Source organism: Sarcophilus harrisii, chromosome 3, assembly GCF_902635505.1.
Source record: "Sarcophilus harrisii chromosome 3, mSarHar1.11, whole genome shotgun sequence".
Taxonomy (NCBI): domain Eukaryota; kingdom Metazoa; phylum Chordata; class Mammalia; order Dasyuromorphia; family Dasyuridae; genus Sarcophilus; species Sarcophilus harrisii.
The window spans coordinates 62,954,399-62,979,531 of record NC_045428.1 but is presented as its reverse complement, the minus strand read 5'-3'; the positions used below and the strand labels follow the sequence as shown (position 1 = coordinate 62,979,531).

Below are 25,133 nucleotides of genomic sequence, written 5' to 3'. Positions count from 1 at the left end.
GATGCACAGAATAATTAAAGAGCTGAGAAGTCTCTTGGATGGGGTCGGGGCTGGCGCAGGAAACAAGAGTCCAGGACATGCAACTTAAACTCTTTATTGAAACTTCAAATTCTTCTATAAAAGTATGGAAAAAAAACAAGTACAAACCAGGGGGCTAGAGACCTGAGGAAAGAAGACACAGGAGAAAGGTACCAACAAAGAGTAAACTGGATGGACAGGGAGCCCTGGAGGAAAAAGACCAAAGGCCCTGGAGTTTTGACTCAAAAAGGGCTTTTTCCACCACCTCTCCTGATGTTATTCCAAAGCACCTTCTGACTCCCTGGTCCTATCATCCCCTGGCACTCAAGCTCTAGGGACTTCACACAGACCAGCCTTAACTTGTCCCCCACTCTCCTACTTGCCCACTCATCTTAAGAAACAAAAGCAAAAATTATCAACTCTAGAAAGCTTCAGAGAAGTGGCAGAGCCCTCCCATGACCTACTACATGTGACATTACACGGGTCACCAGGACCAAGCCTTCCCCCAAGTGACATCACAATCCAAATCTGCGGAGTCCAGCTGGAGAGGACAAAGGCCACAAAGACAGACAACATATTCCACCCCGCTGCCACCACCCCATTTACCTTTCCCCTAAGAGGACAGAGAACAAAGAACCCAGGAAAGAAGAGACACTAAATCCCAAGTTTTTAAATTCCCTCTTTCCTAATGGATAACCTTTGTCCTGTAAGTCCCCCAAGGCAACCTAACATCCCTTGACACACTTGCAGACTCTATCCAGGAAAGATAAAGGATTTGAGACGGGCCAGTTCCATAGCACCAAACAGGGAGCACTGCTGTGGCTGGGGGAGGACAGGTGCCACGGGGCTCCAGGGCCAGGGTGGAGTCTGGCCAGGCGGAGGATACCAGGGACTGAGAGGTCTCATTGTGCTTGTAGAGTTGGTACACTGACAGGCCGAGTGGGCTGGGGAGTCTAACTGGAGCTGCCGACAAAGGGGGCAATGCTGAGAAGTCAGAGTGCCTGGCACAGGTGGTGGAGGTAAGGAAGTAGTCAGTGTAGCCAGAAGACTTCCCCACAGTGAATGCAGTCCCACTTCCCCCATTAGATTCTGGGAGGTATTAGCAGAAAGGGGTAGGAACTGTGGAACAGACGGTGCAGGCAGAGAACATGGCCCCAGTGGGCACTTGGGGGTGAGACAGCCAACATCAGAGAGCCTTGGAGGAGGAATGCCATGTAGTCCTAAGGTCTGGTGCAGCACAGTCACTGAGGCCACAGCCACAGCTACACTGCTCACATAAGCCAAAGCTAACAGGCAAGCCAGCTGTCAGGGAGAGAAAAACAAATGTCAGAGCCCCAAAGCACTTCCTTACACGTCAAGAGTCTGTTCCTTCATCAAATCCTACTCCTGTTTCTTCAAAAAATAGAGTTCTACCCTCTCTTAAAGATTTTATATATATATATATTCCAATCTCTGTCTAGTTCTCAAAGTCCTATTTCTATAGTTCTTCTGGCTCTTATTTTACCTACCCCCCACAAGTCACCTATTCACACCTCCTTCCCTACACTACCCATCAACCCAACTTCCACTCCTATGACCACATTCACCTTGGCTAAACGTTGGCACAGTGATCCCAAAGCCAATTGCCAGGTTCGTTGCTCCAACAGCACACATAAGTCTGTGTAGGTATACCAGCCACGTCGTCGTCCCTGCTGCTCAGCAACACTGATAGAAGATGAAATATGTCTTGAAAGGTTCAGGCAAGATAAAAATTTTTTGCCCCAACCAACTTTTCCCACTGTGCTAAAGGCAACATTCTATACAGGTGTCCATGGGATCTATCAAATCTACAGTTTTAAAAACCAAGTCAAATAAATCTGCCATGAAAGTCCTTCTTTCTGTTATACCTAATACAAGGAAAAAAATGTTGTCATGTGCTTTTCTGAGTTGATCTTTCCACATTCCAGACACCCCTCAGTGTCTTTTACTCTAACATACTTCCCTCTCCCTTCCTCTCCTCATCAGTCTTTCCCCCCCTAGTGTTTCAGAACCTACCAGCCCTCCAGCCAACTCAGCACCTCAAAGATCTCCCGAGGATCAGTGTAGAGGCTCCAGTCCTAGAGTTAAAAACAAAACAAAACAAAGTATTTATGAATCAAGACAGAGAGAATAGGGAATGGGACAGGATATTTTCTTAAAACTAATACTCTTATTCACCAAAGGCTTTGGGTATTATATAAGAGGAGTGATGATAGAGCTAATCCTTATATGAAAAATACAAGTACATGAGAAGTTAAACAAAAAGAAAAAGGGAAGAGACTCCTAGAGAATCGACTAAAAAACTATAGAGATAATTAACAGCTTTAGCAAAGTTTCAGGATATAAAATAAACCCATATAAATCATCATTTATGTTACCAACAAAGTTTAGTAGTAAGAAATAGAGAAATTCATTTTAAAATAACTATAGACAATTCAAAATATTTGAACGTCTACCTGCCAGGACAAATACAAGAAACTATATGAATACCATTACAAAATACTTTTCACACAAAGTCAGATCTAAACAACTGGAAAAATCATAGGTGGGCTGAGCCACAAATGACTATTCTACCTAAATTTATTTTTCCACTGCCACAGCAACAAAACTATCCAACAATCACTTTAGAGAGCTAGAAAAATAATTAACAAATTTCATGTGGAAGGACAAAAAGGTCAAGAATACCAAAGGAATCAATGGGGGGAAAAAAGTGATGGCACATGGCCTCACTGTCCTAAATCTCAAACTGTATTATAAAGTGGTAATCATCAAAACAACCTGGTACTGGCTAAGAAATACAATGGCAGATCAGTAGAATAGATTAAGTACATAATATATTATAGCAAATGACTACAGCAATTTACTATTTGAAAACTGTAGATGACCACAGATATTGGGAAAGTGAGATAGAGGACCACAGATATTGTGGAACTCTGAGAAAAGTATACTTGAAGCAACGATACTTACAGCAGGGTGTTTACACAGTGTGATTGATGAGATAATGGTTCTCTAGTTCACATATACTTAGTACTTAGTGTGATGTAATGGTTCTATAGTTGGCACTACAGCTCAGTGTGCTGTAGTGATGTAATTGTACTACAAAATGCAAAATGACTAATTCTGATTACATGAAATTTAAAAGTCGTACTCAACTACTCAGTATTTATCCTGGCACAAGGAGAAATAAGTCAAGGAAACAAACAGATTCTCACCATAGCACTCAGGAAGCCTCTCTCAAGTGCATTGAGGGTTGGCACAGCCACACCCCCTGCAGCTCCCCATTCATCATTGAAGACCTCCTCCTCTTCACCTTCATCATAAAGGTACTTGCTAGCCACCATCTGAAAGAGCATGATAGGGTACTTTCAGTAATTCTATCTGACATCTTTATCCATAGAAAAGGCCGAGAGACATGGAGACCTTGTAGAAAGACCCAAGAAAGAAATGGTATTGAAGAGGCAGGGGGCTCACCATAGAGATGAGGAAGAGGTCAGAAGATGACACATGTTGTAAATAGTCAGGGTTTCTGTGCCGGAGCCGTTCAATATAAACTAAGGCTAACATCATGGCACATGGAGAGATACATGCCTCCCTGAGGGTTAGGAAAGGAATAAGCATTAGTCCCTAGGATTAGTTCCACATCCCTTCTCCTCCTGTTCACTTGTATTCTAATCTTCCATTCTTCATTCAAGATAATCCACCATCCTCCTTATGAGCTTGTCTTATCCCTATCAGCTCCCACCCCACCACACACACTGCCCTTAATTCTGGGCTCACCGGGACACATGAGACACATATTTCTTCTGGAGCCGTCGAATAGGACTGGGGGCTGCCTTCTGGAGCAACTCCACAGCAATGTCTATAGAAAATAAAGATCAAAATAAAGAAGTACTCTTCTGTCAACTCCCCTTTCACCTTCACTCTCATATAGCAAAATTTAGAGGGATATAATGCTAGATTTGTCGGTGCTCTAAAGAAAAGAACTGCAAAAAAGAAACTACAAACCAAACCAAAAGAACTCTTTCCCCTCACATTCCATACCGTATCTTTCCTAGGTAAATTCTAGCTTTAAGTTGGAGGGTAGTTTTCACAGCCAATTGATACTGAGAAGAGATGTAGCCAAGAGTAAGAGAGTCAGCCACATCCTGAAAAATTAAACCTCTTCATACTTCATAAAGTGACAATGCTGACTAACTTCTAAGTACTAGACCTCGGGACATCCATCTAGATTACGTTTCCAGAAGAAAACGGGTAACAGTGAGGAAAACGAACTCCTAATCTGGGGCAGGGAACAGCAGAAGAAAAGATTATTTTGCTCAACTCCAACTTCTGACAGCTTAGTTTCCGCTCAAGTGGATGGTGCCTCTCGTTAGGCACCCCCCCACACACACTGACCTGCCACGGGACTGGACAGTTCTTCTAGGCCACAATCTGGGTCCCAGCCATAGTAAAGCCGCTTCCTGACTCGCTCACTCAGTTTCTGATGTCCGGGGAGAAACTGAATGAGGAAACCAGGGAAAGGCGATTGTGAGCCGCTCCATCTCTAGCCCGACCGGCACATGGGGAGGCCCTGAGCTCGGGGCCCTCGGCAGGGCCCAAGGCCGGCTCACCCTCTTTGCCACATCTCCCCGGGACTCCCGGACCCGGAGCTACACTCTAAGTCCCATCAGAGACAGTCGGGGAGAAGGGGCCGCCCGAGGTCCCTCCCGTCTGACATCCGAACCCCGCCCTCCCCTCCAGTTTCCCCGGCACCAGGCTGCACCCACGAGGGCGGTTCCGAGGCCCGCCTCATGCTGCCGGCCCCTCCCGCTCTGCCGCGGGCCTACCATGTCTCGGCCTCGCGGACACCGGCCGGACCGAGGAGAGGCTCCCGCTGCGGGAGCCCTGACCCTTCAGGCCCTTGAAGAGGCCCGGCCCGGACTCAGGGCTCCGCGGGACCCACCGTAAACTCCTGGAAGCCCGCGAGCGAGAACGCCCCCTCCTCGTCCAGCAGAAGCCCGGACAGGTCCATGACGCCGACGCCGACGCCGCCTGGGGGGAGAGCAGGGAAAAGGTGGCCCGGGAGCCCTCTCCAGGGCGCGACCCGACTCCGACAGCGACAGCAGGGCGGTGCCGGCTGCAGCGCGGCTTCCGCGATCCGTACTTCCGGTTCCGCCGGAGTGGGCGGGGCCTCGCCCAGTCTTCCCCCAATCCCCAGCCTTCCTGCAAGAGGCGGGCGGAGCCGAGGCAAAGGCGCTCCCCCGGCTTCTGCTTGGGGAGGAGGGGGAAGAGGGCGGAGGGAGGCGGGGCTATGAAAATCCGCCCCCTCTGGTACCCAATCCTCCAACGCCGAAGAACTACGGGTACCTAACAAGTTGTGCGCGCGGTGTCCCAGGAGGGAGCCGGGGCACGCTCTCCCCTCGCCGCGGCCTCGGAGTCTTTGGCCGGTGGCCGCGCACTCAGGTCCCTTCCCTTCCCCCGGCAGGCCGCCTTCCACCTGCTCTGTACCTGGCAGACACGATTTAGCTACACCTTTTCTCCATTAGACTATAATCAGGCCCTTTAGGGAAGGGACTTTGTGTTTCTTTTCATCTCCAGCGCTTAGTGTGCGCTTAATAAAAGCTCGGCTAATTAGTCGTGCGCACTTTGCTCGCTTATTGATAAAGATTAACCACTGCAAAGCTTGCGCGTGAGCCAAAGCAACCAAACCGGCGCGGAGGAGCTTAAGATGAGGTGGCGTTAATTAAGCTCTTGAGTCTCGGCCCCATCGCCACAAGAAGTTTGGGTTAGCGCGGGGCTCGGGGGGATGACAACGCGAGGGCAGGCAGCAGGGCGTAGCCCACATCCGCCCGCCCGAGATACCTAACTGGGTCACCGGCTCTTGTTTGTTTTTCTCACCGGGGGAGGGGCAAGGGGATGGTCCTTGCTACGCAACTGACGGGGCGGGGCTGGCGGCGCGGGGTGCCCCGTGCCAGCCCCGCAAGGATCCGGTCCTTCCCCGGCACACTTCAACCGCCCTCAGGCGCCCGGGCCCCGGGGCACTCAAGGTCATGAGGGCTACGCATAGCTGCCGACCCCTGACGCCCTAGCCTGGGTCACCTAGCCCGCAGTACCGGCCGTGTCGAAGCGCCCCTCTCCCCAGCCCTGTTACCCCTGCCCAGAAAAGCAAGGCCAGGACTATCCACTGTGGTGGGGGGGACTCCCAGAGGCTCGCCTAAAGGGGGGTGGGGGGGACACAATCGCAGACTCCAGGGATCCCGATGATTGAGATTGCTCCGTACTCCGGGATTTACATCCGGGAGGCGAGTCGCCAGTCGCGCACGCGCTCTGCGTTACGCCCCGCCCCCGGGGCGGTTAGTCCCCGGTCACGTGCGGAGCTCGCGCTCCGCGGCCGCCTTAGTCACGTGGTGTGCTCGGCCTCCAGGGCGGTCTCTGCAGCGTGCGCCCCCTTCCGCCTGACGCGCCCCCGGCGGCGGCCGCGCAGCTCGGGCTCGCTCCGGGCGGCAGCTGCTGCTGGGCCATGGCGAGCGGCGGCGGCGGCGGCGGCGGCGGGGCCCTGGGCCTGGGGCTGGGCGTGGGACTGGGTCTCAGCCTGGCCATGGGCGAGGCGACGGCCGAGGCGGAGGAGAAGGCGGCGGCCGAGGCGGTGGGGCGGCTGACCACGGCGCTGTGGCTGCGGCTGCGGGGCTGGGAGGCGGTGCTGGCGGCGGCGCAGCGACTCCTGGTGTGGGAGAGGCCGCTGCACAGCCTCGTCTCGGCCGCCGCGATCAACGGCCTCTTCTGGTAACGGCCACGGCCGCCGCCGCCGCCGCCGGGAGCGGGGGGCCGGGAGGGGCGGGGCCGGGGGCGGGGCCCGAGGCGCAGCGGGGGGCGGGGCCGGGCCGCCCCGGTCCGAGGTGGTGCTCCGGGAAACGGGGGCGTGGGAGGGGAGGGCAGAGAGAGACCCCCGCGGGGGGGCGGGGCCCGGCCCGGTCTCTCCCCTTACCCCTCCCCAACGGTCTTGTACTACTTGGAGACTGGGGGCAGTAAAAGGGGAGGGGCGGAGGAGACCCTTCCCCCCGCCCCCGGGACAGACCAGGCCCCCCTCAGCCCAGCTGGGGAGAGGGCCCTGGAAGGGGAGGGGCGGAGGAGACCCTTCCCCCCCGCCCCCGGGACAGACCAGGCCCCCCTCAGCCCAGCTGGGGAGAGGGCCCTGGAAGGGGAGGGGCGGAGGAGACCCTTCCCCCCGCCCCCGGGACAGACCAGGCCCCCCTCAGTCCCCCTGGGGAGAGGGTCCTGGAAGGGGAGGGGCGGAGGAGACCCTTCCCCGCCCCCGGGACAGACCAGGCCCCCCGCCCCTGGGGAGAGGGCCCTGGAAGGGGAGGGGCGAGGGAGACCCTTCCCCGCCCCTGGACAGACCAGGCCCCTTCAGCCCAGCTGGGAGGGGGGAGGAGACCCTTCCCGCCCCGGGACAGACCAGGCCCTCAGCTCCAGCTGGGGAGAGGGCTCTGGAAGGGAGGGGCGGAGGAGACCTCCCCCCGCCCCCGGGACAGACCAGGCCCCCCTCAGTCCCCCTGGGGAGAGGGTCCTGGAAGGGAGGGGCGGAGACCCTTCCCCTCGCCCCCGGGACAGACCAGGCCCCTCAGCCCAGCTGGGGAGGGGCGGAGGAGACCCTTCCCCCCGCCCCCGGGACAGACCAGGCCCCCCTCAGCCCAGCTGGGGAGAGGGTCCTGGAAGGGGAGGGGCGGAGGAGACCCTTCCCCCCGCCCCCGGGACAGACCAGGCCCCCCTCAGCCCAGCTGGGGAGAGGGCCCTGGAAGGGGAGGGGCGGAGGAGACCCTTCCCCCGCCCCCCGGGACAGACCAGGCCCTCAGTCCAGGGCTGGGGAGAGGGTCCTGAAGGGGGCGGAGGAGACCCTTCCCCCCGCCCCCGGGACAGACCAGGCCCCCCTCAGCCCAGCTGGGAGGGGGGAGGAGACCCTTCCCCCCCGGGACAGACCAGGCCCCCCAGCCCAGCTGGGGAGAGGGCCCTGGAAGGGGAGGGGCGGAGGAGCCTTCCCCCCCGCCCCCGGGACAGACCAGGCCCCCCTCAGCCCAGCTGGGGAGAGGGCCCTGGAAGGGGAGGGGCGGAGGAGACCCTTCCCCCCGCCCCCGGGACAGACCAGGCCCCCCTCAGTCCCCCTGGGGAGAGGGTCCTGGAAGGGGAGGGGCGGAGGAGACCCTTCCCCCCGCCCCCGGGACAGACCAGGCCCCCCTCAGCCCAGCTGGGGAGAGGGCCCTGGAAGGGGAGGGGCGGAGGAGACACCCCTAAGGCGGGGGTCTGGCCGGGGCCGCCCCGCACCCCAGCTGAGCCTGGCCGCGTCTGTTCTCCCAGGGTGCTGTCGTCCTCCTCCCTTCGGCCCTTCTTCCTCCTCAGCGTCTCTCTGCTGGGCTACTTGCTGCTGGACCTCTGGCAGCCCCACTTCTTGGCTGACTTTTCAGGTGAGCAGGAGGGGAGGAGGGGGAGGCAGCCCCTCACCCCAGATCGTGATGGGGCGAGGGGCTTATCCCCCTTCTAGCTGCTCAGTGACCCCGGCCCTTCTCTTTCCCCAGCTTCCACCCCAGAAGACCCGCACTCTGACAGGTACGGGCAGGTCCTCTCCTCGCTTCTGGGCCCACTCCCCGCCAGCATCAAAGGCTTCCCATTTAGCGCTGGATCGCAGGCTCCTTGGGAGGGAGAATTGGAGGCCGTGGGCTTTGTGCCGTGTGGGGGGCGACTGAGTGGGGACGGTGGGGTTATCCCTGTGTTAGACAGAACACTGTCCTGGTATCCTTAGAATGGGGCGAAACCTAAAAATCTCTCTTTAGCACAAATTATTTAAACGTAAGGTGCCAACAGTGGATCACAATGGAAACTTGAAATACAATTTTTAAAGTGGGGGGGGGGGGCAGACCTTCGGTTAAGAACACACGTTTTAGAGAGCAGGCGGGTCTGGAACGCCCAGGCAGCTAATGCCTCAGACTTCCAGCCGTGGCGTCTTGTCTCCCCAGCGAGGGCGCAGGGCCCGGCGCCCGGCCTCACCTGCTGAGCGTGCCTGAGCTGTGCCGATACCTGGCCGAGAGTTGGCTCACCTTCCAAATTCATCTTCAGGAGCTGCTGCAGTACAAGAGACAGAACCCAGCCCAGGTAAATCCCCCGGCCCCACACCTGCTCGGCCCCAGGAGGGAGGAGGGGATCTGCCTGCTGTCTGGGGGCAAAGCGCCGACCGTCCTTACGACCACAGAAATCTTCTCCAGACCTTTGTGGGGGCCGCCCTGGGGGGCTCTAGAGGTTGGTCCCCAGGCCCCTCGGGCTGCTCACACTTCAGGTTAAATAGTGGTAGCTGTAAAGGTGACCCTATCTTACAGAGGCCAGGGACAAGCGGCCTCGGGTTCATAATACGGGTGTGTTGGTTTCAGTGACGCACAAGGTATAGAGTGATGCGGAGGGAATGCCCCTCCTAGCCAGCCGAGCGCCGTTCTCAGACCCATGCTCTTCTCTGCAGTTCTGCGCTCGCGTCTGCTCTGGCTGTGCAGTGCTGGCCATGCTGGGACACTATGTTCCAGGGATTATGATTTCCTACATTGTCTGTGAGTAGAGTGTAGACACCGACCCTTCCCTGAGCCCCCTCATCCGGTCCTGGCCAGGAAAGACATTGCCTCCTCGGCAGCTAACTGACCCCTCAATAGAGCCGTGGCCCTGGAGTTGGGAGGACCTGAGTCCAGTCTGGCCTCCGATGCTCCCTTAGCCGTGTGACCCTGAGCAAGTCATTTTAACTCCATTGGCTTTCATTTCCTCCACTGTAAAGTAGCCCTTGTTTCTGAGGGTTGTTGGGCCTGGCCCATAGTGAGGGCCACACAGATACTTCTCATGCTCCTCCTTTTTCCCCCAAACCATATATTCATGTAGGTCTCAGTGGAGGAATAGGTGGGGGGGAGCCATCAGCCTAAGGGGCCTCCGGCCAGGGCGGGGGAAGGGAGGAAGGAGGGGGTCCCGAGAACTGAGGAGGCTTTCTGACTCACAGTGCTGAGTATCCTCCTGTGGCCCCTGGTGGTTTATCACGAGCTGATCCAGAGGATGTACACGCGGCTGGAGCCCCTGCTCATGCAGTTGGACTACAGCATGAAAGCCGAGGCCGAGGCCCTCCACCACAAACATGACAAGAGGAGTAAGGGCGGCCCCTGAGCTTGGGGAGGGCCGGGAGGCTGGGCCAGGGGCACCCTGACACCGGTCCCCAGCGTCAGACTTGAGCCCACTCTGCCTTCTCCCCCAGAGCGGCAGATGAGGAGCATGCCCCCTGGAGGCGATGAACCCATGGCAGAGACGGAAAGCGAAAGCGAGGCCGAGCTGGCGGGCTTCTCCCCGGTGGTGAGTCCTGGGTAGAGGGGTGAGGGGCTCCCCAAGGGAGGCGTACTGTCGGGGGAACCACATTTGGCAAATGTTGGCATATTGGGGGATAAAAGGCATAGACGGAGGGGATTCCTCCCTGCTTGCCTGTGTTTAAATGATCCAACCTGTGTAAGACTTTTTTAAAGCTTCAGGCCCTGCACAAGGGTCAGTTGCTGTTGTCCGTTTCTTTGGTACAGGTAGATATGAAGAAAACAGCCCTTGCCTTGGCCATTACAGACTCAGAACTGTCAGATGAGGAGGCCTCTATTTTGGAGAGCGGTGGCTTCTCTGTCTCCCGGGCCACGACTCCCCAACTGACAGATGTCTCTGAGGGTACGGGGAAGTCTCCCTCTCTGCTCTGTTCCCATCCCTGCTAGGCTTCCAATCCTGAGTGCTCAGGCTCCACCCCTGATTCCCTACACAAGCCCTCTCTAGGTTCCCCAGAGGGGTCTCTTGCCCCTAGCTGAGGTCTTCCTGTGCACATGGGAGATCTAGCCCCAGGGCTTTTAGTGTCTAGTCAGTCTGGTCATCAGAAACACAGGACTGACCCCACTTCCAACCCTGCAGATCTGGACCAGCAAAGCTTGCCAAGTGAGCCAGAGGAGGCATTGAGCAGGGATCTCGGAGAGGGGGAAGAAACAGAATTGGCCCCTTCTGAGGAGCCGCTGGACCATGAACATGCCCTTTCAAAACAGGCACTGGACTCTGAGGAGGAAGAGGAGGTGGCCGCCAAGGGGACCTTGCTTCAACTCACTTCCCCACTGCACTTTGTGAACACGCACTTCAATGGGGCAGGGTCCCCCAGGGCTGGGATCAGGGCTCCCCTTGGGGAACCAATGGAGTCACTTAGCCCTGAGCTAGTGAGTGATTCCCTCAACACTGTGCCCAGTACCCTGTCAACCCCACTTTGCCATGCTGAAAGCAGCAAAGTTCCCTTTCCCCCTGTCCTCCTGCCTACTCCCCAGGACTGTCCCCTACCTGCCCTGGCCCCTGAGGAGGAGGAGGAGACACTGACCTCTGAGGACTTTGAGTTACTGGATCAAAGGGAGTTGGAGCAGCTGGAAGTGGAGCTGGGATTGGGGCCAGGCACATCCCCAGAACCCCCTGATGCTCCACCCCCCATTCCTGATGCTCCTCTTCCTGCACTGCCAGACCAAAAGGCTGGGGCTACGGCGGCACCCTGAGGCAGCTGAGGGAGGAGACGCAGAGTGGGGAGGCAGGCGTAGGTCTGGCTGGTTAGCTGAGGGTACCACTGTTCTTCCTCCCAGCCCCACTGCATTAGGCCCTACTGTATTAGGCAGGGAGTGGATCAGTGAAGCCGGGGCCATTCCACCATCCTGCCTGCACCTGGGCCTGACGTTGGTTCTAAGTTTGTAAATAACTTTAAATTGGGGTTAGTGGATATGTGCAGGCCTAGGGAAGCCAGCCCTGCCTGCAGCCTATCGCTTGCCTCCCTCCTCCCCACTCTACTCTCCCTCTCACCCCAATGGGCTCCTAAACTTTTCCCTTCCAGCCTCAGGGACCTGTGCTGCTTTGCCCCAGTGTCCCCACCAAGTTGTTTAGTTAAGGCACTTTACCGATTTCCTCTTCTCCTGCTCCCCTCTGTGCTCTGTTTCCCTGTTGTCTTCATCTTACAGCTAGGCTGCTCTGCCCCAGCTCCCTCCCCGTACCGGGCACTAGCTGAACTTGGGGAGGTTGCTGTTTGGAGGTGGGGGGGTGGGGAGGGGGGATGAGGGAATTCACAGCACATACACCAGCACTGGGGTTGGATGAGCACAAAGCCTGGCTTTAAGCTGACTGGGGTTGGGGGGGGAGGGGGGTACTTGTAGAAGGGAGGGAGGGAGAGGAGGAGGGACCTGGGCACCTGGACATCAGGTATGCTAAAGGCCTGAAGTGGGGTGTCCTGGACTGGGTTTGGATCTGGACTGTAACACCTGTGCAGGCATCAACTAGAATAATAAAATGTGTTGGTTGGCTGGATTTGCTGCTGCCTTCCTACCCCCACCCACTGCTTGACAGGACTGATAACTTCCTCCCTTTCCCCAACTGCCCTTTACTTAGATAGCTTAGAGCTCTGCCCTGGAGAAGGGCAAAAAGTTATGCCTGAAATAGCCCAGAGCTTTACTCGGCTCTCCTGAGTTACTGCTGTCTGAGCTTTCTGGAATTTGCAAAGATCTCGTGTTGGTTATTTTTTTGTTGTTGCGGGGAGGCAGTCAGCGACGAGACTTGCCCAGGATGGCATAGCTACCTGGCGTCTCGAGGTCAGTCCTCCCTGTTCCAGGGCTGCTGCTATCCCCCATTGTGCCACACGGGAAGTAAGTCATGCAACAATTCAATGAAAAATATATAAAGTGCCTTGGACGATCCTGATCTAAAATAGTCTGGTAACCGTGATTTTCACTGAGCAGTTAGTGACACAAACCAAAGTTTTCCACCAAGTGCCCACCCATCAAGTTAGCTGAAGGTGTTGATTCCTTTGGAGCTCAAGCAGCCCTGTTCTTGGCTAAGGATCAAGTAAGCAGGGAGCACCCACAAGAGGTGTGGACGACTTGAGAAGACCATGAACGGGAGTGGGTTTGAGGACTTGTGGATGATGGGAACTTGATTCAAATGCAGCTCTGGTTCTCTGCCCTATGCAATTCTCCCCTTCAGTGCTCAGCAGAACTGAAGGCTGCCTTAGTGGTTGATGGCTGATGGTTTCCACTAACTTTTGAGGTATTTTTGGTTTTGCCTTGCCTCACAGCCCACATAGATATTGAGATTTACCTTTCCCTTCGTTTTAGGTATATACGTAGAAGCTATTTTCAATTTAATGAGGAAGACATCCCAAGCCATCTAATGAATAAAATTATTTAGTAAGTCATGATGAGCCAAGAAAGGGAAGTGGAAAAATTCACTAGCTCATGTATCCAGTCAGGATAGAATGGAGTCATGTGAAGAGAGACTTGGGAGCAATGTTATCCCCATGTATCCCACAATAGACATGAAGATAAATCCTCTTAGCTTGTGGGGTTTTGAGAGGCCATAGCATAATAGTCAATAAGAAACAGGACATTTGCAACCTAAGCCTGGATTCAACAATGAAAAGTTTCAGTTCTGAATCCAATTTATGTATGACTTTAGTCCTCTCACCCCAATTTCCTCATCTGTTAAAATGGGGAAAATGTGATTTGTACTGTTAAATCAGCTTTGCAATAAATGCCTCCTCTCATTTTGATGTCCAGCCTAGTCCAGAAGTGGTTGCTACTTTGACTATAAATGAGTGGACAATTGGCTGTTTCTTAACAGGCTGGATAAAGATCTTGATAATTAAACTAATGGGTAGATGAAAATACAAAGTGTCAAAAAATCAATTGCTTATGTTCAGGATGGAAAAAAATTGCCTTCTAGCTTCTACTTAAGGGACAGACAAGTAGACTATAAGCTTCATATTGAGCCAACAGTATGTGATGGGAGTACCAAAAAAATTATGTAATCGAGATGCAATAATAGAAGTATGATGTAGAGATCAGGGGAAACAATAGTCCTGTATTTTGTGCTGCATACTGTGTTCACTTGTGGGTGCCACACTTTTAACAGGGACATTGGCAAACTTACAAGTGGTGAGGATGGCAGAGTCTCAAAATGATATCAAAGGAGGAACAACTGCCAAAAAATGAAGACAAAATTTATTGGACACATGGTAGGACCTGAAATATTTCAAAAAGAGATGTGGGAGGGAAAGTGAACTGAATCTAGGGTCTAGAACTGGTAAACCTGGGGAGGAAATTTTTTAATTCATCTTTGTCAGAGAAGAATTTTGCTGTTTTTGAACACAAAAAATTTGAAAGACTATTTTGTGTCTATCCATTAATCTTGCAAGATTAATGGATAGACCCAAAATAAGTCTTTAAAATCCAGGAGGAAGGTAAAGGAAATAAGCTATAAAATTAAATAATCCAATATTTTGATGCAGAAAACAAATTATCTAGGAGAAAAAAAGAAACTAATAAAAAAAACTACCAGGAAAACTGGAAAGAAGTCTCGCAGAAACTAGACTTAAATCAACACCTTGCACCACATTTCACAATACATTTTAAACAGGCAAGCAATCTTTAATGTTGAAGATCATACTATAAAAAAATTAGAAATATCATATACCCCTCATAGTTATGGATAAGAGATTATGCTTAACCAAACAAGATTGAGGCAATTACAAAAGATAAAATGGATAACCTTGATCATTTGAAAACTGAAAAGCTTCAAACAAAATTAATTCACCTTAGATAAGAAGGAAAGTGGGAAAATTCTTGATATCAAATATATCTGATGACTTTAGTATCAAAACATATAATATGTATATATATGTCATAGATATTCCCCAATAGGTAAATGGTCAAGTGACATTAATGGTTCTCAAAAAAATGATAAAATATTCATAATATGAAAAAATGCTCCACAACACTAATAAGGGATGCAAATTAAAACAACCCTGAAAAAGTCCTAATTTCTCAAATATATAAAGAATTATAGAGAAATCTATAAGGATACAAGCCATTCCCCAATTGATAAATGACCAAAAAATATAAAAAGTTTTTAAATAAAATCAAAGCTGTGAGCATATGAAGAAGTGATCAGAGAAATGCAAATTAAAACAAAATTGAGATATCAGATTGTCAATATGACAAAAAAAAAGTGATAAATGTTGGAAATGATGTGGGGAAATTGGGACATTAATGCACTGTTGGTGGAGCTTTGAACTGATCCAAATCATTCTGAAAAGCAATTTGGAATTATGCCCAAAGGGTAACCAAACTCTGCATATCTTTTGACCCAGCAATACCACTACTAGGTCTGTATCTTAAAGAGATCATTAAAAAGGGAAAAGAAGCCACATATACATTTACAGCATCCCTTTTCATGCTGGCAAAATATTAGAAATTGAATCCCATCAGTTGGGGAATGGCTGAACAAGCTGTATATATGAATGTAATGGAATACTACTGTGCAATAAGAAATGAACAGGCAAATTTCAGAAAAATCAGGAAAGATTAATACAAACTGATACAAAGTGAAATGAGCAGAACCAGGTAAACACTGTACATAGTATCAGCAACATTGTGTGATAATCAAGTATGATTGACTCTGCCAGCAACACAATGATCTCAGACAAGTACAAAGGATTGCTGAAGGAAAATGCTACAGATACAGAACTGATGGACTGAGAATTCATCTTGAAGCACATTTTTTCACTTTATTCTTTCTTTGATCTGTTTCTTCTTTCACAACTGTGACAAATATGGAAATATGTTTTACATGATAGCACATGTATACATTATATCAACCTGCTTACCATCTTCAGAAGTGGTGAGGGAGATTTTGAAATAAAAATCTTGCTAAAAATCAATGAAAAACTATTCTTTAAAAAAAAAACTTAAAGTTTCATCTCATACCCTGAAAATAAACAAAAATGACCAAAAATGGCATCATTTTTGGAGGTCTTGTCAAAGTATAGCATACTAATACATTTTTTCGGTGGGGGACAAGCAGTAGGAGTTAAGAGACTTGCCCAAAATCAGATAATTCGTATCAAGTATCTGCAACTGAATTTGAACTCAAGTCCTTGACTCCAGAGGTAGTGTTCCGCACACTTCATCACCTCAGTACCCCAATACTAATACATTATTGGTAGAGCTGTGAAATGGTACAACCATTTCGGAAAGTAATCTGGAATTATACAAATAAAGTGATTACAAGGGCCACATCCTTTGAACCAGAAATAGAAAAATGTCCCCATATCCTCCCAAATATTTATAGCAGCACTTTTTGTGATAGCTAAAAATTGTAAACACAGTAAATACTCATCAATTGGAGAATGACTATACAATTTGTGGTACATGTAGATAATAGGATATTACTGTGCTAAAAGAAGTATGTGGGTGTGTATTGTGTATATGTGTTTATAATCCAGGGAGTATGGAAAGATCTATAATAACTGATGCAGAGTGAAGTAAACAGAACCAAGAAAACAATATAAACAGTAATTACAACAATTTAATGGAAAGAATTACACATCAAAAAATCAAAAGTAAATGTAACAAAGTTAAGATCAAGCAGGACTCAAATGAAAGTTGAAAAGACACCTCCATTCTATCCCCGATAGAGGTGCCGGGTCCATAGATATGACACATTGTACATGTTTTCCAGATTTCTTCAATTGAACAATCAGTTATGCTGATTTTTTTGCGTCTAAAAAAAGTACCATTTAACATGTGGGATGGTTCTCTGATGAACAGAGCGATGCTTATAATAACTATGGTGATATAAGAAACAGAAAATATCCATAAAAACTTGTTTTTAAATATAAAATAACCTTTTATAGCAAATTTGAATATAATGCCTTTCAACAATTTAAGCGTTATCCTGAAAGAAAAATGACCTAAATATGTCATTGTTGGATTTAACTACCTAGTTTTAGCTAATTTATGAAATTGGCAGAGTAAATAGATGGTAGTTAAGACTATTCCAAGAGCCTTCCAGCCACAGGCAGCAATTAAAAAGTAAAATGGAAGTTGCGATATCCAGAAACAGCTTCTGAGTGAGGGTTGCCTACTACCTGATTTAGAAGTGGACTGTTGAGAATGCATATGTGATTTTAGGGAGATTAAAGTAGATCATCCACTTTAAAAGCTTCATAGTGAGTAATTTTAAGTAGCACTAATTATGGAACAATGGCAGAAAAAATAAGATACTTTTTTTGAGGCAAATATGTCTGTGATTCTTAAAGTATCTTATTTGCTTTGACAGTCTAGTATTCTGATTGCCAATAATTTACATTTCTGTAATTGGGCATAGCTTAAGTGTGACAGGTAACTCTAGCTCTCAGTGAAAATCACATTTCTCTAAAAATTTAATAGGATGGAATGACACCCAAAGGGCTTTAAAACTGTACATATTTTTCACCCAGGAACACCATTACTAAGTCTATATCCAAAAAAGGTACAAGAAAAGGGAAAAGGACCTATTTATATAAAAATATTTATAGCAGTTTTTTTTTGTGATGACAAAGAATTGGAAACTCCCATTAACTGAGCAATGACTGAATAAGTTGTGGTATATGATTGTGATAGAATACTATTATGCTATAAGAAATGAGCAGAATGCTTTCAGAAAAACCTGGGAAAAGACTTACATGAATTGATGCAAAGTGAAGTGAGAACAACATTGCACATGATAACAGCAATATCATAAAATGACCAACTTCCAGAAATTCCAGAGATTCCAGAAATAGAACTAATTATCTGAATACAGATCAAAGTCTATCCTTTTTTAAAATTTCTCTATTTTTCTTGTTTTTTTTCCTTTGTTTTCTTTTGCAACATGGCTAATATGGAAATATGTTTTGCATGACTATATGTATAATCAATTGCTTTCCTGTAAGGCAAAGGGGAAGGAAGAAGAATATTTTGAACTAAAATTTTTTAAATGAATGTTTTAAAAAATTATATATAATTGAGAAAGATTCTTTAAAAAAAATTATTGTAAGAAAGGGCCTCATAGGCTTTAGCAAACTTTTAGAGATGTCTATAACATAAGTGAAGTTTAAGAAGTAAGTTTACTTTTAGACCTCTGTAAGCAAAAGGCTAGTACAATCGTGTCATAGCCTACAAAGGATGGGACCAATGGAGACCCAATAAACTCTGGACCCAGGGCACCTTTTGTTTGTATCCTTAAGGACTGAATAGAAATGGTACCAAATGATATCCATGATTCATTTCTTATTTAATAAAGATTACTTCAATATACCAAAGAACTGGATATCCAGGTTTTTCTTCTGGCCAAGATTCTCCAGTGAAGATGCTTAATCAGGAGAAAATATCAACAATGCTTGAACTTGGGCCACAGCCAGTATCTGAAGACCAAACCAAAACCTGCAATTAGTCATACAAATATAACTTAAAAGTGTATGCTATTAAGATTTTGTATGCTTTAAATTTTTTTCTGCCTTTTTAAACAATCATATTGTTATATTGTGCTCAAAAAACATTAGCACCCCTTCTGAACTTATCTTGGGGGAAGAGGTAAAACATGATTTTCTTTTATTTTTTTTAAAAATAATAACTTTTTACTTTCAAAATATATGCAAAGATAATTTTCAACATTCACCCTTGCAAAACTTTGTGTTCCAAATTTTTCTCCTTCCCTTTTCCCACCCCTCCCCTAGATAGCAAGCAATGTTAAACATGTACAGTTCATCTATATGTATTTTCACATTTATCATGCTGCAGAAGAAAAAATCAGATTAAAAAGAGAAAAAAATTAGAATGGAAAACAAAAAGCTAAAAATATTATGTTGTGATCCACATTCAGTCTCCATAGTCTGTCCTCTCTCTGGATACAGATGGCTCTCTCCATCACAAGTCTCTTGGAATTGCCCTGAATCACCTCATTGTTGAAAAGAGCCAAGTCCATCACAGTTTATTGTCACATAATCTTCTTGTTACTGTGTACAATGTTCTCTTGATTCTACTCACTTCACTTAGCATCCAGAACGTGATTTTCAAAAAACATGTATCAAGCCTCTACAAGGCTTACTACTAGGTTCGGGGATTAAAAAAAGGAGAAAACAAAACAGCTTTACTCACTAACAGCAGGCAGCTTATATTCAACTTAGAGTTATTGGAGATTTATTTATTCAGTGTTTTAGGAAAAGTAGTTCCACACAAAGAATGGTAAATAAAACCTAGGATTTTGTCCCTCACTGAAAAAAAAGGAACACAATAATATATTACATCCGAGAAGAGATCAGTGTCACAGCCCATCCGAGGACCAAAGATTATAAATGTCAATTGAAGAGCAATGGCAAGAGACCAATGGATCATTGATATTCTGAAGCCTAAGAATAGTGCTAAAGGCAAGCAATGGAACTTACCCTAGTAAGGAAGACAGCATAGCCACCATGACTGGATTAAGCAGGTCCAGAAGATCACCTTGAGACCAGACTCTAGGAGGAGTTCAGATGAACATCTGAGCAACTAAGAGCAAATACTGAGAAAACACTAGAATGAAAGACATGATTCTGTAGTTATAAGTTGCCTTGATTATTTTTGTCCTGACATATGTGTCAAAGTACAATCATACTTTAAGTGTTTACCAGTTCTTCATTCTTCCTGGACTCTGGATATACTTGTGGGAGAGCCCTCATGTCAGCTTTAAAACTGCTGTTTTTGCTATGCTATTTGAAAAAAAAAAATGTTTTTACTAGAGAACTGGGTCTCCTAGCTGACTATTGAGGACAATCACACTAATAGTTCATCAGCTAATACCTAAAACTATAGACACCCACTGAGTCACTTCTTAGAACTCTGGGAATAGTAATAGCACTACTCTGAGGACCTAACCAGCTAGTGATGATGAGTTGGATCTGAACTCTCAAGAATTAAATGTGGATTTTTTTTTTTAACAAAGATTTTCTTTTAATGAGAAAGAATTACACAGAAGTATGAGAAAGAAAGAAAGAAAGAAAGAAAAAAGAAAGAAAGAAAGAAAAAAGAAAGAAAGAAAGAAAGAAAGAAAGAAAGAAAGAAAGAAAGAAAGAAAGAAAGAAAGAAAGAAAGAAAGAAAGAAAGAAAGAAAGAAAGAAAAGAAAAGAAAGTTGATTAAGAATTATCATGTAAGTACAGGCTTACTAGTTGGGTACATAGGCCTGGATCACAGTTACGGCCAATTCTAGGATTGTGTGGAGGAAAAGGATAATGAGTGTGATTGATGACAGTATGATGTTAATGGATATGAGTGCTAGGGCAGCCAAGCAGATTAGGAAAGAAGGAAAGAAAGAAAGGAGAGAAGGAGGGAGGAAAAAAGAAAAGAGAAAGAAAATAAGAAAAGAAAGAAAGAAGGAAGAAAAAGAAAGGGAAGAAGGAAGAATGAAAAAATAAAGAAAGAGCAAGGGAAAAGGAAGATAATTAGCCTATTTTTAATGCACATAAGAAATATAAAGGAAATTCAGAAATAGACACAGACAAGGAAACTTTGAAATGAGCATGTTGAATTGATAATGTACTTTTAAAAATTCTGCTGTATTAATATAAGTTCATGGATCCACATACAATCTTTTTCTGTTCTTATTTGTATATGGAAATGCTCATATTTGTTGATGTTTGACGAGTTCAAAATAACCCAAAAAAAAAGTTTTAAAAAGTATCTTCCTTACAGCAAGAAACACCTGAATTCATCCTTAAAGAGAATTAGGGATCCTATCATGTGAAAGGGGAGAGGAAGAACATTCCAGATATCAAGGACAACCTATTCAAGGTATGGAGGTGAGAAATAGCAGGAAGGCTGATTTTTGCTGAAATGCAGAATTGTAAGAAGGTGATAATATGAAATAAATATTAAACTCTTTACCTTGGTGGTACCACTTTGGAATATAAATAGAAAACTGAAACAATTAGGGCTCGAAGAAATTTAGCCACCTGAATGATTCATGAGTCAATTATGGAACTCCTATTTAAAGAATTTTACTGACCCTGGGCAAGTCACTTAACCCTAATTGCCTTAGGGGAAAAAAAAGAATTTTACTGAAAGGAAATCATATCCAAATGATTTAGGTACTTATTTTGTCCCCCCAAAAGCTATGCTACTGCGCCCTAAATATTTTTCCAAAGATTCCAATGACCCAACAGCCATTAACACAAATTTCTACATGATACTTTGTACACTGCATAAAACAGGTTTTCAGGTTCCAAACTAGTAAGTAAGTGGGGCCTGTATACTTTGTAAATATTCCTGACAATGTTTGACAAAGTCTCAGGTTTTGAAAGCATTAAGTAAGATATAGATATTTATAGAAAATATGTAACCAGTTTGCTCTGTAGCAAGATGAGTTGATCATTTACCTTCCTATCTATTCCCAAGGCTAAGTACCATGAATCAAATGTATCAATACCCCTCAAGTATGGGACTTGAGCTGAGGAATAAACAGCCAGACTCTCTGCTAACAGGAAATTCCTTTCAGCTTTTGAATATATGATCCTAAGGAAGGTTCAAACAAGCTATTGGACAGGGAATATACAAGCAGAAACACATGGAACATCATCAACACTATCGTTCTGGGTCAGCATCCACCAGCATTTAGTAACCAGGAAATACAATTCAGGACTAATTAACTGCCCAGATGAAATGGCATGAGTCACCACAAATCCTGCATTAATCAGTTCACAATACCACGGATTGGCTAGCAAGTGATCAAGCTGGCAGTGTGAAACAATGGAGCCTGGAAGACTGACATAGAGTAATAGGAGATGTCTATTTAGGTGTGACTTGGGAACACCTGACTTAAACAGAAATACAAAGTGGGGCAAGATACATCAACAGTGGGAAGCTTCAGCTGTAGCTCCAATTAGGGCAGCTAGGTGGTGCAGTGGATAAATCACCAATCCTGCAATCGGGAGGACTTGAGTTCAAATGAGATCTTTGACACTTACTAGCTGTGTGATCCTGGACCAGTCACTTAACCTTAATTACCTGTTCAAACAATAAAACTTTTTTTTAAAAAAGGCAGCTCCGATGGACTTCTCCATGGGATTCTGTATCACTCCATAAATAAGAGCAGACACTTTTAGAAATATTTGTTGAATTGAGGCAGCTTTCAGGAGTCGAGTGTCAATTTGTAGATCAGTTGGTGAATATGGAAACTGTCAAGAGTGAGGCTAAAAAGAAAAGAAAAAGGAAAACAAAAGGGACCAGAAGGGAAATACTGCCTAAATAGACACAGGTAAGCAGGAAAAGTTTGGAAAATAAAACTGAATTTATTATATGCTTTTTTTCAAAAGCATGCTATATGGACTTGAGATTTATGCTTTTGCATCTAATCCTTTTATGTTCTATCTTGTGTAGAGGAGTGCTCACTGGGAGGTATCTGTTAAGTTTAGAATTAAAATTTTTAATTTAATTTAAAAGTTTTCAGTAAAAATGAGGCAAGGCCTTCAGCCAAGACAGTCAAGAAAGAGGTAAGGAAAGAAAAATTTTAGAACATCTAATGTGGTGAATAGCATAGAGAATCCATTTGCTGCTGTTCAGCCTTTTCATGACCCTATTTGAAAAGCACCAGTTTGCTGTAGTAAGGATCCATTAGATAAAGGGTTTCTTAATCTTTTTTGAGCTTTGGAGGCTTTTAGAGTTGGGTAAAACCTATTAACCACTTCTTAGAATATTGTTTTTTAATATATGACATAAAGGAATACAAAGGAAACCAATTAAATTGAAATTCAATTATCAAAAAATATAAAAAACATCACATGGAATTTTATTGTTCTTTGAGAAATGATGAGCAAGATGCTCCCAGAAACACACCCACACCCACACCCACCCCTGGAGAGTGAACTCAAGCAAAGTGAAATGTGCTGCAATGAATACCAATTCTCTGGGATGACCAGCTGTAAATGACTTTGCTATTCTTAATAGTAAAATCATCCATGACTATGAAGGATTTATGATGAAAATCCTATCCATACCAGAGAAGAACTGAGTGTATCTGAATATAGATTGAAGCATTCTCTCTCTATCTCTTTCTTTTTAAACAGTTTTTCTTGAGGGTTTTGATTTTCATTAGGGTGAGAAATCTGTTTTCTTTTACAATTTGATTTGTATAGAAATGTTTAAATGTTTAGAGAACCTAAAACTCAAAAATTAAAAAAAAATTTTTTTTTGAACTGGGGGAAACATTAAATAAATCAAATAAAACAACAGTTTCAACAACAACTTCACAATTCCAGGTTGAGATTCTTGGTTTAGAGAATACAAATTTCTAGAGTAGTCAACTTTCTTTAGAGCCATTCAGCAGTATGTGATTAGGGGCAGAGGAGGTAGATAGTGGAAGTATTTGGATCTTGAAAGGCAAGAGTGTCAAGTCTTGAAAATACTCTCAACTACAATATGGCACTAATTAGGTTCCCTCTAAAATGGAAAAGTCCCTTTGAACTTTTATCCCTTTTTGATTATTCATAGAGCCACCACAATTTTCTCCAATATATCTCTGTAATTAATATAGCTTTCTATATGGAATTTCCTACCAATTTCCTGCAAAGGAAATTTAAAAGAAAATAAATAAATTTAGACAAAATCCAAAAGTTGTGTGTAGCTCCTCCCAATGGACTAAGAACCAGGGTTTAAAAATCAAACTTTTACATCTTAAATGAACTCTAAAGACTGCCCTCTTTTTGCCTCCCCCAAAGACTCTGGCTTACATGGACCTGGGGCTGATTTCCAAAGGTCAGTTTCTCTCTTTGGCTCATTGCCTTCGCCCTAGAGTAAAATTCTGGGAAAATATGAATAAAACTTATAAATCCTTAGTGCCTAGATTTCCCCAGAAGTGGGCATAAGACTGCCCAATTCCCAAATGGACATAACATCAGTACAATGTTTATGTAGGTAATGAAAAAATCATTTTATCCATCAAAGAAAATGCACAAGTGAAAAAGACTCAAGTTGTCTTTGAACAAAAATAGAAATAAAATGCTCCAATAACCCATTATCTTGATTAAACTTATTCTAGATAAAGACACTTTATGGGACTTTGGGACAAATGCTTCCTATATTCCTTGCATGACACAAATCATTCATAGTAATGTTGTGGAGGACTGGCAAAGTTCGTGCGTCCTGGGCCCTGATAGCATGCTATTAATCCTTCACATTCAGGGAAGGAAAGATAAAGATGCATGTTTCCAAATCTTGAGCTGATACAAGTTGATATTGGGAAGAGCTTTTTGTCTCCTACCAGATACACTACTCCTAGGAGAAACTCTAATCCAATCCAATTATTTAAACATTTATTAAGGACTATGTTCGAAGTACTATGCTAAAGGCTGGGGGCACAATTAATAAAAAGGTAGACAGTTCCTGCCCTCAAGGAGTTCACATTCTAAACAAAGAGACAACACACAGAAGGAATCAAGAAAATGCAGAGTGGAATGGAACACAAAATGGTACCAAGCCCTTTTCCCATGGAATTGAAATAAGGCAGAAACAGCAGAAGCAAAGAGGAGTGAGCTCAGAGCCCACTTTCTATCTTCTACAAAGGAAAACACTAGGAAGAGTTTGGACAGCTAGGTACAAGCCTTGGCTTGAATCAAGAGGACTTGACTTCAAATATGACCCAAGATACTAGCTATATGACCTTGGGCAAGTCACTTATCTTTTTGCCTCAGTTTCCTCATCTGTAAAATGAGCTGGAGAAGGAAATAGCAAACTACTCAGTATCTTTGCCAAAAAAACCCTGAATGGGGTCACAAAGACTCAGGTATGACTGAAGAGACTAACTAACAACCAACAAGGAAGAATTTGGTACTCCACCCGCCAGCTCTCCAATCAGAGGAGGCTGAGGGAGGTAATGTCAACCCAGAGTTGAGTGAGCAGCATGGTGGTGAGGTTAGAATCTGAAAGATGCTGTAGCTGAAAGAGTTAAGGCAGCACAGACCATGCTCTAGTTTCAGAAGTTCCATATTTGTGAGTTGCACAGAGTGGTCAGAGATAAAAGTAAAATAATAATTTATCAGTTCTACAAAGCGTTTTTGCTTTTCTGGAGAGTTATTTAGAGAATGGATTGTTGTTTCATGTTTGAATGTTTGCTCATGTGGACATGTGACTTTTTTGTGTATTTTGAGAATTTCTTTTGTGATAGAGAAAACAAATACCAGTTCAATACTCCATATTGAGTTTGCCTATTGAGTACATTTTGTAGAAGAAACTATGTA

The 25,133-nt window shown here is 46.0% G+C and overlaps 2 protein-coding genes across 5 annotated transcripts; one reads left to right on the top strand and one right to left on the bottom strand.

Moving 5' to 3' along the window:
- Positions 1 to 78: 78 nt before the first annotated feature.
- CNPPD1 (cyclin Pas1/PHO80 domain containing 1) lies at positions 79 to 6,506 on the bottom strand. 4 transcript variants are annotated; one of them, XM_031958025.1, is made up of 9 exons: positions 5,914 to 6,506; positions 4,979 to 5,067; positions 4,432 to 4,534; positions 3,814 to 3,895; positions 3,508 to 3,628; positions 3,249 to 3,377; positions 2,053 to 2,114; positions 1,605 to 1,722; positions 79 to 1,320 (listed from the first exon to the last, which is right to left on the bottom strand). In XM_031958025.1, the coding sequence occupies exons 2-9, from the start codon at positions 5,045 to 5,047 to the stop codon at positions 772 to 774; spliced, it is 1,233 nt and encodes a 410-aa protein (XP_031813885.1). In that variant the 5' UTR covers positions 5,048 to 5,067; positions 5,914 to 6,506; the 3' UTR covers positions 79 to 771. The 4 variants fall into 4 exon arrangements, with proteins under 4 accessions (XP_031813885.1, XP_031813886.1, XP_031813884.1 ...); XM_031958026.1 differs by lacking the exon at positions 5,914 to 6,506 and adding an exon at positions 5,524 to 5,896; XM_031958024.1 differs by lacking the exon at positions 5,914 to 6,506 and having other exon boundaries at positions 4,979 to 5,369.
- Positions 6,507 to 6,535: 29 nt separating this feature from the next.
- On the top strand, positions 6,536 to 12,381 carry RETREG2 (reticulophagy regulator family member 2). The gene is made up of 9 exons (XM_031958023.1): positions 6,536 to 6,798; positions 8,368 to 8,474; positions 8,586 to 8,616; positions 9,024 to 9,159; positions 9,518 to 9,602; positions 10,037 to 10,180; positions 10,286 to 10,380; positions 10,599 to 10,734; positions 10,969 to 12,381. The coding sequence occupies exons 1-9, from the start codon at positions 6,536 to 6,538 to the stop codon at positions 11,583 to 11,585; spliced, it is 1,614 nt and encodes a 537-aa protein (XP_031813883.1). The 3' UTR covers positions 11,586 to 12,381.
- The last annotated feature ends 12,752 nt before the right edge of the window (positions 12,382 to 25,133 follow it).

Bases quoted from the DNA above. Each gene is read 5' to 3' on its own strand.
- CNPPD1 (XM_031958025.1), bottom strand. From the start codon at position 5,047: ATGGACCTGTCCGGGCTTCTGCTGGACGAGGAGGGGGCGTTCTCGCTC. The intron at 4,535-4,978 runs GTGGGTCCCGCG...TTCCTCATTCAG, and splicing joins CGGGCTTCCAGGAGTTTACG to TTTCTCCCCGGACATCAGAA. The intron at 3,896-4,431 runs GTCAGTGTGTGT...TATTTTCTATAG, and splicing joins ACTGTCCAGTCCCGTGGCAG to ACATTGCTGTGGAGTTGCTC.
- RETREG2 (XM_031958023.1), top strand. From the start codon at position 6,536: ATGGCGAGCGGCGGCGGCGGCGGCGGCGGCGGGGCCCTGGGCCTGGGG. The intron at 6,799-8,367 runs GTAACGGCCACG...CTGTTCTCCCAG, and splicing joins GCGATCAACGGCCTCTTCTG to GGTGCTGTCGTCCTCCTCCC. The intron at 8,475-8,585 runs GTGAGCAGGAGG...CTCTTTCCCCAG, and splicing joins CTTCTTGGCTGACTTTTCAG to CTTCCACCCCAGAAGACCCG.